The sequence below is a fragment of the Eptatretus burgeri genome, chromosome 23, assembly GCF_056783735.1.
Source record: "Eptatretus burgeri isolate ZD-2024b chromosome 23, Ebu_testis_v1, whole genome shotgun sequence".
Lineage (NCBI taxonomy): Eukaryota > Metazoa > Chordata > Myxini > Myxiniformes > Myxinidae > Eptatretus > Eptatretus burgeri.
This window is the reverse complement of record NC_140983.1, coordinates 201625-217027: the sequence shown is the minus strand read 5'-3', so window position 1 is coordinate 217027 and position 15403 is coordinate 201625. Positions and strand designations below refer to the sequence as shown.

At 45.1% G+C, this 15403-nt stretch overlaps 1 protein-coding gene across 1 annotated transcript in view; it reads right to left on the bottom strand.

Annotated features, from left to right (window-relative positions):
• LOC147007883 (transcription initiation factor IIA subunit 1-like) overlaps window positions 1-15403 on the bottom strand; it is a 98897-nt gene that overhangs the window by 5527 nt on the left and 77967 nt on the right. The window contains exons 3-8 of the mRNA XM_085866097.1: window positions 7344-7445; window positions 7069-7204; window positions 5374-5579; window positions 4953-5090; window positions 3386-3522; window positions 2654-2861 (exon numbers count right to left, since the gene is read on the bottom strand). Coding sequence (XP_085722223.1) covers window positions 2654-2861; window positions 3386-3522; window positions 4953-5090; window positions 5374-5579; window positions 7069-7204; window positions 7344-7445 — 927 coding nt within the window. The remainder of the gene's footprint in view (window positions 1-2653; window positions 2862-3385; window positions 3523-4952; window positions 5091-5373; window positions 5580-7068; window positions 7205-7343; window positions 7446-15403) is intronic.

Genomic DNA, 15403 nt, shown 5'->3' with positions numbered 1-15403 from the left:
ATATATATATATATATATGTATATTGTTACGGATTCGCGCCCGCCGGCGTGCGAACGGCCACGTAACTCGAATCGCGGCACGTCGCCCACCGGACGGACAATCCAGTCGTGACCCTCTCGGACTGACGCCGGGAACGAGTCACGGGTGGACCTTTCGGTCTCACCGCGATCGAGCCAATCGGCCCCCGCGTGGGATAGGGTTGCTCGCCAAATTCGACCTACCTAAGTACCCACACGGAGGGTAGACCGGGCGATCGCACCTCGCCGCAGGTCGACTTCAGACACGGGCCACTTAAGCGACCCGTTCCGTACTATCGGGATAACCGAGCGGTGTTATCGTCGGCCTCGACGGTTCGATTAATTATCGGGCATATTCAGCCCACTACCAACCCTTTACGTGAAGCAAGATGAGGATTCAATGAGAGAAATGACGAAGCGAAGCGGGAAAACAGTTCAACATAAAGCACATTTATTCGCGATGAACGGAAAGCACACATATACAATTCCACCAAAAGCACATAGAAAAGAAGAAGACAAAAAGCAAATGCGACAATGCAGATCTAATACCGACTACGCGAGCACACGGCAACACTTATACAATTTTACTTCACAGACGGCGCCGACAACACACATTCCCAAAACAAAACAAAAGAGAACCACCCTCCAGGATGAGGGGGTAGGCGGGCCTGGGGCCGAGACCGTGTCGGGCCTACCCGTCTGGTGATGAGACGCGGAGCGGCGGTGGTGCCTCAACTCCGCGGGCCTCGCGGACGGTGTCTGGTAGGGGGTGGGAAGGGGGCCCCCTTGGTCGCACTATCTCAGCGCGGGGGGAAACAGGAGGGGGTTGCTGATGCTCGGGGAAAGGAGGATTTTTACCCGCGGATTTTTACCCGCGAAAGGAGGATCGGGTCCCGCGACGAGCGTCTCCACCTCGACCAGGTCGCGCCGTCGGCCTCCCTGGTGTGCAGCTCCCGGCACCGACGCGAGCACCCCCTCGTCTGCCTTCGCCGCCGCCTCTCCACAGCTCCGTCCTCTTCGCTCCGACTCCAACTCCGAACTCTTCCTCCTGCGAACTTCCCCTGCGAACTCCTTCCAACGCACACGACGACCTTCTGACGAACGCAGCCGCTTATATAAGCCCCGTGGCTTCGCCTTTGACCCCCTGCCTTCGACCTTTCACCTCGCTCCCCATTGGCCCGAGAAAAAGTGGGCGTGAATGCTTTTTGATCCATGAATTTGCATATAGCGACCGCCCTCCAACGCCCTGGAGGCGGGGCCAAATCGCCCCTCGCTCACCGATTGGACGGAACAAAAGTGGGCGTGAGTCGTTTTTGATCCGTTTTTGGAGCGGAAAGTCCGTGGTTTTGTACACGCTGTTCGGCGCGCGCCCTGCACGAGTCCAATACCGGTACCCACAAGCGGCGCAAGAACGGTGGCGATGCGACGGTTGCGAGGTGTGACGGTAGAGGTCGTGGCTGTTGTGGTGAAGCGGCGTTGTGGTGGGTGGTTGATGTTGTGATGACTGTTGAGACGTGGTTGGCGGTGGCAACAATGGCGGTTGGTCCAAAATAAAGATAGTAAAAGAAAAACGGCTATCCTGAAGAGTCGCAGCACGCATGAATGACATTTATTCCCTCTAGACAACGGGTTTGGGCCTAACTACACATATACTTACCGAGATATCTCACCTAAGGGACCTGAATGGTGGTTTGCGAATTTGGTAACCACAACAATATATATATATATATATATATATATATATATATATATATATATATATATATATATATATATATATATATATATATATATATATATATATATATATATATATATATATATATGTGTGTGTGTGTGTGTGTGTGTGTGTGTGTGTGTGTGTGTGTGTGCGTATGTGTGTATATATGTGTGTCTGTGTGTGTGTGTGTGTGTGTGTGTGTGTGTGTGTGTGTGTGTGTGTGTGTGTGTGTGTGTGTGTGTGTGTGTGTGTATGTGTGTGTGTGTGTGTTTGTTATTGTGTAAACGATTTACGATTTTCCACGTTGCATTTATAACTGTGTTTACAGCTCTGACAAGTCCCCAATCATTACAATCTCTCACCATCTCTCACTTGTTCTGCCTCATTCTCTCCCCCTTTCCTTCCTTCATCGTTCCCTCATCCGAGGGAAGCTGACAGCGTGTGATCAATTTTGAGCCGTGTGTGTGCGTCCAGGTGCGAACGTTCACCAATCGCATCCACCACACCTCGATCTCTCCGTCTCCATTTTGTTTTCCGTGTCATCAACGTGACCACAAGGGTCACCAGCCACATCTCTCGGTATTCGTTCATCATTTTTAATCAACAAGTTGAGAATTCGTCGAGCGCTTCGGTCCTTCATTTTGGGCACTCAGGTGGTGAGGGTCATCTTGGACCTCGATGTGGCGGAAGACTAAATCCGGCGATGAGGTCTCGGCCGACATTTTGTGCACGGCTCCGGCATCTCGAAATTTGGCACGACCACGACCCCATGAGCATTCCAATTGTTCCACAATGTGAACATTTCTTATTTTTTCCACAATTGGGAAGTCTTCCAGTGTTCAAGCTCTTTGGTTTATTAACCCTCATCGAGTGACCGCCGACCTCAATAACCAGTGAATCCTTCACATGTCTCACCTCTTCCACAATGACCTGCTCCTGCAGCGTCTCCGCAGCTCGGTTGTCCGCACCGCCGCTGCTGTCCTCACACGACGAAGAGCCCAAGAGAGATTTTTCATTCATCCATCCGACGTCATCCTTTTCAACAACTGTTACGGTCAATTCCTCTTCTTCTTCCTCTTCATCGGAGTCAGGATCTCCCGCCCCATCCAGCTGAGGAAGAGATCTGCCCAAAAGCTCATCAACAATTCAATCACTCATCCTTTTGTGTGTCCATCCACAATGTACGTTGAGTGTACAAAAAACACAAAAACTCACTCGAGGCCTCCAACAACTCACTCGAGTCCCAAGACATTGATGCGGAAGTCCTAGTCCTTCAGAAAAGCACCAGCTCAAGTTTTATCCAAAGTACTAAATAATTCTACAACTTTCGGCCTCCAGGTGAATTGGGTTCAAACCCCCCAATGATGCAAGTCGTCTCAATTTGATGCGTAGCTGCGTCCTCACCTGTCGGGACTTGCTTTGGGACCGGTGACCATGACTTCAATTCCTTTCGCTTTATTTACCCAGGTCACTGGACTCCATCAATTTTGGGGAAACAAACCTTGCATGAGACTGGGTCACCACTGAGCACGTGGATATTATTAGCCAATGAGAAAGCGCCGAGCAGCCCGAGTTTTACAACTTTTTTTTTTAAACACAGCAAGTCTTATCTCGCGTTGAAGGAAACCAGCAATGACGCACACACACCCCAAGGCCTTGAGTTCTCCAAACTCTTCCTCAGCATTGTCTTCGAAGCCATCCGTCTGGAACAGCAGCTGAGGTTGAAGCACCGAGTCCAGATGATCAGGGTCAGCGAAGGCACACGCTTCACACTGTCTGGCGTTCTATCATCGCACAAAGAAAAATAAAGATGGCAGACAATTCTTGATATGGATAATGATGTCATAACAATTGGTAATAGTGAGGTCATCTCATTGTTTACCTGTTGTTCACTTTCATCCTTTTACAAATATTCTAAATGTCCTCTGAGAATTGAGACTGGACCAGAGACAAATTAGAGGTGGACCGAGCATATTGGATAGTTGTTGAGGAGTCATGTGACCCCGATGATGATGATCCAATGATTGCGATTTCCGGTCGAGTGACAAAACTTGCGTGTTTATCGGACGATCATGAAAAATAAAACATTTAAGAGTGCGTCTTGGAATCTCTGGAGCATCTTTGGTTCTGCAATACCTTTTTGTATACAAAGTAGACCCTCGTGGAAGAGCTGGAGCATACAGAGAGAGCCGAACAGAAAGAACACAAGGGAAGTGGGGAAAGGAGGAAGAGCACAACAACACCACATGAGCAGAGGGACACTTGGAGGAAGAATGTGTGAAGAGAAGAATGAGAACAAGGGGACGGAGAGAATTAAGCGATTCATCGAATCGTATCATAAGACTTTCATGTTCTGTCAAAATTCATTTGGCGGCATCGGTCGGTCCGACGCAAGAATCCTCCATCACAGGATGAGGCCGTTCGGCCAATGAAGCCGACACAGTCCTCGCAGCACTCATGTACCCCTCAATCCACACTGTTTCTCGGTAGTTATTCAAATCTACCCGAAATCCGATGGCTGCCACCACCTTTCAAGGGACACAATTCCATGCATTGCCTCCTCTTGAGTGAAACACCTCTGCCTTCGCTCTCCTTTTCATTGCCTTCAGGCTGTGGCCTGTTGTCCTATCACTGTCAATTCTGCAGAAAAAAATAACTCCTGCATTTATTCCTTCGATACCCTTCATTGTTTTGAACATCTCCATAATATCTCCTCGTAATCGTCTACTTTATCATGGAGAAAGTCCCGTCTTCTTCAGCCGCTCCTCGAAGCTTAGTCAGTGGCTGACACAGAGATGCCACGGTCAGGGCCACATTCAACAGATCGGTCACAGCTTCGGCGAGAAACCCGGAGAGACTCGGGCCACGTGGCTTGGAACTGTTCATCAAGCTCGATGCGTGCTCGGGCACAGCCGCTCCGCCATTCGTACCGAATTGACGTTTGAATGCCCTCTGATCTGAAACATTCGAGCGAGGTACAAATCACAATCCCACAGCAGTAAACCTTTCCCTGGGTAGTCCAACAATCGGGATGTTCACAAATCTGAAAAGAAACAAATGACTCCGGTAACATCAGTTTTATACATCACCACCAGGGGATGAAAACTTGTGTCGCTTCAATGTCTGCGTCACCCTGTAAAATGGCAAATATAATGTTATTTGGAGTCACAAGAAAAACAAGAACCAGTTGTGTCCCTGCAACACAAACACTCACCAGCTTTTCATGACGTGAAAACTTAGCAGCTGGAGTTTCAGATTCATCAGCTGCTTCTATGATCTGCTTCTTCAGAGTCACATGATCTTCAATGGGTTTTGGGACAGTGTTTGGAACCTGCTTTCTGACCCGTGGAACCTGAGAGAGATCATTGGTTGAAAATTCGTTAATTTTGTGTCAACGACCCCCAAATTTTTTTTTTTTCCAAATCATTCGTTACGAGCGATTCTTTGCAGCAATGAACTTGGATTGACCACGTCACCTGCTGTACATGGGATAGGTGTTACCACGTGATGCTCCACCTTGCAATTTTGGCTTCAAATTTTAATTTAAGGCGACATGACGTGGCAGTTGGTACTTACAGATCCTCGACGACATCAGATGAACAATCAAATTAAAGTAGAACCACAATCAAACACACCTGTAAGTGCTGCAGAGTGACAAGTTTCTCTGTCAATCCATCAGAGTTCACCCAGTACAAGTAAGGATTTCTGGGTGTCTGACTGGCAGAAATCACGCCAGTGTTGATTGCCACCTGCTCAAGGATGTTTTGGCTCCCTGTCAACGATGCCGAATGGCCATGTGAATTGATCAACAAGACCTGGTTGCACGGAGCCAGAATATGACCTGGTAAACATACGGAGCAGATATATAATGAATAAATGATCACAAGCATGTAACAATGAGATGTTTTTCTCATTTGGATAATTAATTTGACTCATTTTAACAATGAATCGTTAAATAATCATGTAAATCCAGAGAATAGTGCTGTTGGAGTGATAATTGTTGGACGAGCTAAGAATGGTACTCCATCTCTTCTGGATCTGATTGAGACAAATTTCCCTGACAATATCTGCTGTTCTTCCTCCGCTCCAATCGGTTCTTCTGACCACGTCCTTGTCAAAGTGGACGTCTCTCTGGCGGTTATCAGAGAACCACCTCACCGCCGTCGAGTCTGGCATTTCACTCAAGCCGACTGGCAGGTGGTTATCTCCGGATGTGTCCAGGCAGTGGTTTTCTCTGAACGGTGTTTGTGTCCGAACGTGTCCAGGAGGTGCTTTTCTTTGAATGGTGGTTAACTCCGGATGTGTCCAGGCCGTGGTTTTTTTCTGAACGGTGGTTATCTCCAGACGTGTCCAGGCGGTGGTTTTCTCTGAACGGTGGTTATCTCCAGATGTGTCCAGGCGGTAGTTTTCTCCAAACGGTGGTTATCTCCAGATGTGTACAGGCGGTGGTTTTCTCTGAACGGTGGTTATCTCCGGATGTGTCCAGGCGGTGGTTTCTCCAAACAGTGGTTATCTCCAGATGTGTCCAGGTGGTGGTTTTCTCTGAACGGTGGTTATCTCCGGATGTGTCCAGGCGGTGGTTTCTCCAAACGGTGGTTATCTCCAGATGTGTCCAGGTGGTGGTTTTCTCTGAACGGTGTTTGTCTCCCGGCGTGTCTGGGTTATAGTCTGACCAATAGAAAATGTATTTGAGAGATTATTTTGTTTCCATCTTCACTGTTATTCGATGCAGAATTATTTTGATGAGACAATATGAAACATAATTAACGCTCCACCTCGCGTCTCCCTTCCTGTCACCTCGTGCTTACATCCTCCCACCTCCCTCCAACCCCCTTCACCCCCATCCCCATAAAACTCTCTCGAGTGCTTGATTGAGTGCTTAATAGTGGTGAGCAGAATCAATTCCAAAGTACTGTACTCGATTCCAACCGTGGAAGAGAAAGGAATTGAATGAACCGGAAAGTGAACCGGAATCGACGTCGATTCTGAGTCCTTCCTACTTCGTCGAAAGAAGGGGTTTTTTGGGGGGAATTTTTTTTTTCCTCCCCGTTGGGTATGTTCCGGTTACACATGGCCTGGTGATGTATTAATTGAAAAGGAACATATGCCCATCTGCAATACAGCAGCAAAATCAAGTCACTTGGAAACTGAACATGCCCCCAAGGGCGAGTTTCTTTTTAACGAACAGCAAGGCATTTGTAGAACAGCAAGGCACGACCGAGTGCCCTTCAAGTTGATGATCAATCACTCAACCACGAGGTGAAAGAATGCACCCAAAAACAACTGAATGTAAGTGGTGGCGATCAATCGTTCACGGCGTGATGTTGTACCAAGGACGTCGATGCTGACGTCACACGATGAACCGCCACTCTCAGCTTGAGAGCCTTTCTCGCTCTCGAGAAGATGGTGGTTCTTGGGGTAGAATCCACTCAATGTGTGAGACTGCAATAACTTCATCTCCCACAACTGATAACGCCACACAAGTTCAATTAACAACTGATCAAAACAACCATAATAACCGCAGAGCAGATAAAAACAGAGTCAAATCTGACCACGGGTCCCCAACAAGAGCACCGTCCGTCAAGCGAGCGGAAGAATCTCTCACCCGTTTCAGCTCCAACACGACATCCTCTTCAATCCCTTCATCCTTGAAGATGACTTTGCATCCCTCGATCACGTCCTCAATGACGCTTCTGTAGAGTCGAGCCTGTGAGCACACTCAAAACGTTCCAACAAGGTTACCTGTTACATCGAACCGACATCGATCGGCCTGAGGAGGCATCGCTGACGACTTGGCAGTTTGAATTCATCAACTGACAATCTTTCGATCTTTCAGAGGAAGACTCCAAGTGGCCTCAAATAAACTTAAATAATAATTATATTGAACGTGCAACACTGAAGTTAAGCCCGATTCATGGCTCACAAAAATATATTAAATAAAGTTACAAACACCGCCCGGAAAAGCTCGGAGAAGTCGGGAAATTATATAAACTAAATAAAGTTACAAACACCGCCCGGACAAGCTCGGAGAAGTCGGAAAATTATATAAACTAAATAAAGTTACAAACACCGCCCGGACAAGCTCGGAGAAGTCAGGAAATTATATAAACTAAATAAAGTTACAAACACCGCCCGGACAAGCTCGGAGAAGTCGGGAAATTATATAAACTAAATAAAGTTACAAACACCGCCCGGACAAGCTCGGAGAAGTCGGGAAATTATATAAACTAAATAAAGTTACAAACACCGCCCGGACAAGCTCGGAGAAGTCGGGAAATTATATAAACTAAATAAAGTTACAAACACCGCCCGGACAAGCTCGGAGAAGTCAGGAAATTATATAAACTAAATAAAGTTACAAACACCGCCCGGAGAAGCTCGGAGAAGTCGGGAAATTATATAAACTAAATAAAGTTACAAACACCGCCCGGACAAGCTCGGAGAAGTCAGGAAATTATATAAACTAAATAAAGTTACAAACACCGCCCGGACAAGCTCGGAGAAGTCGGGAAATTATATAAACTAAATAAAGTTACAAACACCGCCCGGACAAGCTCGGAGAAGTCAGGAAATTATATAAACTAAATAAAGTTACAAACACCGCCCGGACAAGCTCGGAGAAGTCGGGAAATTATATAAACTAAATAAAGTTACAAACACCGCCCGGACAAGCTCGGAGAAGTCGGGAAATTATATAAACTAAATAAAGTTACAAACACCGCCCGGACAAGCTCGGAGAAGTCGGGAAATTATATAAACTAAATAAAGTTACAAACACCGCCCGGACAAGCTCGGAGAAGTCGGGAAATTATATAAACTAAATAAAGTTACAAACACCGCCCGGACAAGCTCGGAGAAGTCGGGAAAGTATATAAACTAAATAAAGTTACAAACACCGCCCGGACAAGCTCGGAGAAGTCGGGAAATTATATAAACTAAATAAAGTTACAAACACCGCCCGGACAAGCTCGGAGAAGTCAGGAAATTATATAAACTAAATAAAGTTACAAACACCGCCCGGACAAGCTCGGAGAAGTCGGGAAATTATATAAACTAAATAAAGTTACAAACACCGCCCGGACAAGCTCGGAGAAGTCGGGAAATTATATAAACTAAATAAAGTTACAAACACCGCCCGGACAAGCTCGGAGAAGTCGGGAAATTATATAAACTAAATAAAGTTACAAACACCGCCCGGACAAGCTCGGAGAAGTCGGGAAATTATATAAACTAAATAAAGTTACAAACACCGCCCGGACAAGCTCGGAGAAGTCGGGAAATTATATAAACTAAATAAAGTTACAAACACCGCCCGGACAAGCTCGGAGAAGTCGGGAAATTATATAAACTAAATAAAGTTACAAACACCGCCGGACAAGCTCGGAGAAGTCGGGAAATTATATAAACTAAATAAAGTTACAAACACCTGCCGGACAAGCTCAGAAAAGTCGGGAAATTATATAAACTAAATAAAGTTACAAACACCGCCCGGACAAGCTCGGAGAAGTCGGGAAATTATATAAACTAAATAAAGTTACAAACACCGCCCGGACAAGCTCGGAGAAGTCGGGAAATTATATAAACTAAATAAAGTTACAAACACCGCCCGGACAAGCTCGGAGAAGTCGGGAAATTATATAAACTAAATAAAGTTACAAACACCGCCCGGACAAGCTCGGAGAAGTTGGGAAATTATATAAACTAAATAAAGTTACAAACACCGCCCGGACAAGCTCGGAGAAGTTGGGAAATTATATAAACTAAATAAAGTTACAAACACCGCCCGGACAAGCTCGGAGAAGTCGGGAAAGTATATAAACTCAATCAAGTTACAAACACCGCCCGGACAAGCTCGGAGAAGTCGGGAAAGTATATAAACTAAATAAAGTTACGAACACCGCCCGGAGAAGGCTGGAGGCATTTCGGGACTTCTCCGGGTGGTGTTCGTAACTTTATTTAATTTCTGTTTAACCTCAAAATTTAAACCGGAATTGAACTTAACAGCAGTTCTGACTGTTAAAAAAAACTAAAACTCTCCGGGCGTCTCCGGGGGCGATGTTTAGTATGATCCGCCTTGATGAACGATATAATTAAATTAATTATGTTCGAAAGGGGTGTTTTAATGAACCCAAACACCCAGTTTTCACGAATGTCCTACCGTGGAGTTCCCTGGGTGTGCGCGCGATGTTTGGGGCCGCTCGGTTTCATGGTTTTTAAAGTTACGGAGGAGACGGGCGGACGTCGATTAGTACGGACAAACTCACACGTCATTGTTCGTTCACAATTGTAACGGGATGATTGAACGTGAACCGCGGAAGTTTCCGAGCACAGAAAATCCACAAAGGACGCGTCACGTGGGAGAGAATAACGTGCGCGGCAAGGCGGAGGCGACGGAACACGCGTTGGGGGGAATCGATGGCGGGTTCTTCATTTATTTATTTATTCGACGTGATCGGAGGTGACGCCGCGTGCGGAATCCGAGAGTGGTGACGTGGCCTTCGGTGAGAGAGAAAGCTCACGACGTCACACAGCCATCGACCTGGAGGGATACTCGGCATATCGGCTCCAGGTCGCTCCAGGTGTGTCCACATCCCATGAACAATCAGCTTGTTGAGCGCTCGCCAAGCGGCTTAAGCACTTCAGCAAGCACTCCATTCAAAAACCGTTGCTAAGGAACGGCTGGCTTGGCAAGCGGTTTCTGCAGCTTCTTGGTAAATGGAACACACCCCTCCAGGGGTGTGTTCAGCAAGCTCTCTCCAAGAAACTTGGTCACTGAACATACCCCACGTGTACGAGCGTGCGAGCGGAATGGAAGTGAAACGTTGAGTTTTTAAACTCGATCCCACTTTCCATCCAGTCCGGGTTTTCACCGCACGGACCGCCATCGATGGAATAAAAACCAATCACGTGTTTCTATTATCCCGAGATGACGTCATCTGCTTGAGACACGTTCATGACGGCACTTCGGATATAATCGTACACGTCACGTACACCGTGCGTCACGACTCACCACGTGGTGATGGGACACGTGTGACGTCATGACGAATCGGCAATCCCCACAGATTCCTCAGAGAAAACCCTGGGAAAACCAGCGCAGACCGGAAGTGACGTGACACGTGACACGTGTGCCTGTAATGTTCGTTGTTGTTTTTTTAATTATGAGACGGTATTAACAACGGATCACAAGAAAATCACGAGTTCCACTTATTTCTGGGGATTTTAATCGACGGTCGGAAAAAAAACGCTCAACACAGGAAGGAACAACCGCCTTTACGCTTCTTCCTCTTCATTCTATTTCAACGTGTTCACAGGGGCTGTCAGGGGCGTGTTCACCATCTGTCACTCAGTCATCGTTTGCAGTGGTGGGGGGTAGGGGGGAGGAGGAGGTGGAGGTGGAGGAAAAATTGACAGACACCACGTGATTATTTATTTATTTATGACGTTTTTAATCATTTACAAGTTATAAATAACAATCGTTACGGAAAGCTGATATGTCACGTGACAATTAAAATATATAGATATTACACAATCCTATCATAGAAAGTAATCTTGGAGTATTCCTTTATTTGTCTGTAGAATCGGCTTCAATCAAAGTTTGACAGGATAATAACGGATATATATATATATATATATATATATATATATATATATATATATATATATATATATATATATATATATTAATATATTTTAATGTCGGATCGAAATACAGGAAGGTAATGACGATGACGTGGTGCATTTTGATTGGTTAATTCAGCATTATCGGTCCTCCAGTTTTGTGAGATGATAATAATAAACGGAGAAGGTGGAATCCCATCCAAACCGCTTTATACACCCTCACAGCACGATCCGGAGAAACCAAACTGCCATGACATTTAATTAAATAAATCATCTTGAACACGGCGTCCCCCTCATCTTATACTCCTTTGTGCGGTTCGAAGAAGCTTTTTAAAATTAGTTTGTGGTTTAAAAGGGACGAGTGCGTGGCCGCACGTGCAAAAAAGAAACAAGAAGAAAAAAAAAAAGAATTGCACGTCAATTGTGACGTCATAGCACCGTGTCCTGTCATTGGTTTGGTAAATAAATGGCCATAACTTGGGAAACACTTGTCCGATTAATATCAAACCTTGAAAAGGCACATCCTCAGGTCCACAGCAATATAGCTGGCAAGTTTCAATCAGATCGGACCAGTGGTTGTTGAGAAACAGCGGTCACAGACACACAGAGATTGTTAGAATTATTAAAGGGATGCAGGGAACATTTATCATTTTTAGACGTCACGTTAAAATTTCACTCGTTCAATGACCATTAAGTGAAAATATTCAAAAAAACATCAAAACATTGTGTGCGTCCCTTGCGGGGATGGCAATTTCAAGTGCAGTGCCGGCCGGGGATCCAAAAAAACAACAACTACAGAGCCAGGGAAACCCCACCTCACCCCTTCCCCTCCGGTCAAATCACACTGTCGTTCACTTTTCATAGATGAAAAATTGTTCGTTCTTTCACATCATCAACTTTGTTCGATTTACCTGTTTAACCAACGGCGGTAGTGTGGGCGTACCTTTTTAGCTCTGGATGTTGAAGGTACGAATCCGGATCCGGATCTAAGAAATTTAAAAGTGATTCTTCACCATTGAGAGATAATTCCGCAGGACATCTCAAAGGGTTAGGGACGGATTCGGACAAAACATGTCCGAATCCACATCCGACCGACCGGTGGGATGTAAAACGTAAACTGTTCACCATGGTGGAGGTACGCGGTCTACCGAATGTCCTTCTAGTTTATACAGGATTTATATTGTGACTTTCAACAACCAACTCTCCTCCTCTCATCACACCCCCTTCCCTCCCCATTCCTCATCGTTTTAAATCATCCTTTTTTCTTCCTTCCATCGTCTTTATAACTTAGAATACAGAATGGTTTTGTTGAGCTGGTTCTATAATGCCTCTCGAATTGTACAATGCAGTTCTTGAATTAATGGGAATTTAAAAACTGTAATACAACACCCATGTTGATTTCATTGTTCCACACAGGACCTGCACCTTGGCTGGTGGACGAGTGTTCGGGCAGGTGGTGGTGCTCGCTTGCCAATTGCCGCCCTTTACCGGAGCACCTGGACGTACTGGGTACGGTCATTCAGGGGATCATGGGAACCGGCGTGGATGGATCCGAGAGGGTCACAGAGGTTGCTCGATGTGGAAGGAAAATAAAAAAATTTGCAAAAGTAGAGACGAGAACGGCACTCGGTGAGGTGCGTACCTCCTCCAGGCTGAGCGGTTTACGTTTTGTCGTCCACTGATAGGCCGGATCTTCATCCGGACTTGAACCAAAATCTAATCGCCTTGTTCTTTGTCACCCACAAGACTCATCCATGTAACGTTTTGAGATATCGTTTTTGCCCCCCCTCATCCATCAATGGTGAAGAATCGATTAAAAAATTCCAGTATCCGGTTCCAGATCTTCACCAACATTATATAATTTCGTCCTTATCGTCCTGGTGCGTGTATGCGCTCCACTGAGTGCTGTTGTACTGTAGTTTAGTACTGTGTTAACTGTACACCCAAAGCTCCAGATGACTGTGAGCTATTTTCACCATTGTCATTATATCTGTGTGTTTGGCAGGTGCTCCACCGGTGACCCCTCGAGGGATGTCTCACCTGCTTGATACCTGTCGGCATATGTGCTTCCTTGACGTTGGGGGTTGGGGTTGTTTGGATCAATTTACTGTTCGGGTTAGGTCGGGTTAGGGTTTTTCAAATAGTTTTAATAAATACATTTTTTTCAATTGAAACGTGTCCTGCATTCATTTTATGACAATACATCGGTGTTAGTTGATGTTTTCGCTGTTTTTTTATATTTACACTGAACATTTATTTTAGCATTTTCATATAAAGTGCTGTCATGTTCCAAAATAAAGAAGATCTCCTGTTTGTGAACTCATAAAGCATCCATTAATGATTGTGGCTGCTGTTCAGTTCGGAGATATCAGGGAAAAAGTGTCCATTTTTGGGGCCTGAAAATCATGTTTTGTACATATCCATGGTAGGAGGCCATTTTGAAATTAAAATACTGACAGCTTTGAGCTTTGCACACAATAAAATACACGTGTAGTCGAGTTAGCATGCAAAGTTTCAGCTTCCTACTCTTTTTACCCCACCTAACAGCATCTTGAAAGTGGCCAACATCACCCATCCGACATGTTACTTGAAATGTGTGGTTTTTCAAAATAAGTGATGCTGAAAAGAGCGACAATGGTGGAGAGCGAACTATTAGGAACTCATTATCGGAGGACGCATCCGAGGGGGAGGAGCAGCAGCAGCAGTAGTAGTATTGGTCCCTCCGAAGACACTTGCCTTTTGAACCAACGTGACTCCTTTTCAATTAATTTCACCAACATCCGTTTGTCTTTCCTCGAATCTTTCCTCTGTTGAACATCATCGAGTAAGCTCCTCTCCTAATATCTTGTTTCTCTAAGACCCAATTATCACATGACGTTCTTGTTAATTCTTACTTTTCGAACTTCAACCTTCATTCACGATTCCGCTTTAAAGGAAGAGTCTGTGTCTACTCCAACATCAACACGCCTGCTGAACGCCTTGTGGACCTCGAATCTCCAAACTTTGATGTCATCTGGCTTAAGATCTGTCTCCCGACTATCACGATCTTTCTCTGTTTCACTTACTGCTCTCCCAATTCCACAAACTTTATATCTTTCTTTCACTATCCTAACTCTTCCCATGAGGCAGTGACATCTGAACACCCTCAAGCAGAATTTCTCCAACTCGGAGACAATGTACACCACAGGGAGTGGCTGCAATCTTGCCACATGGATGTTGGGGGGGTTAAAGCTCAGACATTTTCCATTCTTCATGATTTGGAACAAATCATCACCTACCCTACCCATATCCATGATCGTCATGACCACACTACCAATACTTTGGATTAATTCTTCACTTCCAATCCGTTGTATTTGTGGTGGAAAAGAACTCATTTTCCACACGATCGATTGATCAGCATACAAAAGAGAATCTTTAATAATTTCATATATATGGAGGAAGAACATTTAATGATTCACTGAAACATTCCAATAAACTTCATTGAAACAGAAGCCTGACGTCGTCCCTCTTATACACAATTTGACATCCAAAAATGGGAGGGTGAGACATTTAGCAATTCAAGCACGGGATGAGCTGATAAGCACGAGGCAAAATAACTCAAAACTGCAATATGTGGCCATTTTGGGTGGGAGGGAGAGAATGATACACTCATGGCAAAAGTTTGCAGTGTTAACAACCAGGTCACCCTGTTTCGATGCAGCAAGCAAAACCTTTTTTTAAAGTAATATATTCCTTTTATCAATATGTCGGTCAAAAGACTGTCGGGGAAAGGGAAACATTACTGACGGTCAACTCAACTATAGTACGAAAATTAAATTTATAAAGTACCAGCAACGATTCAACAAGTGAATATAATTATTTTTCTTCCACATCCCTCCCTTTTTTCCATATCAGGAAAATTTTGAATAATTGTATGACACATGATCACCATATCCCGTTCCTGGAGGAGAAAAGATATCTCTTGCACAAGTTCAATCAATAATGGCAGCGAGCGCTCATCGGAGAAGAATGCTGGACGACGACCATTTCAAAAGTGTCCCAGCCAGG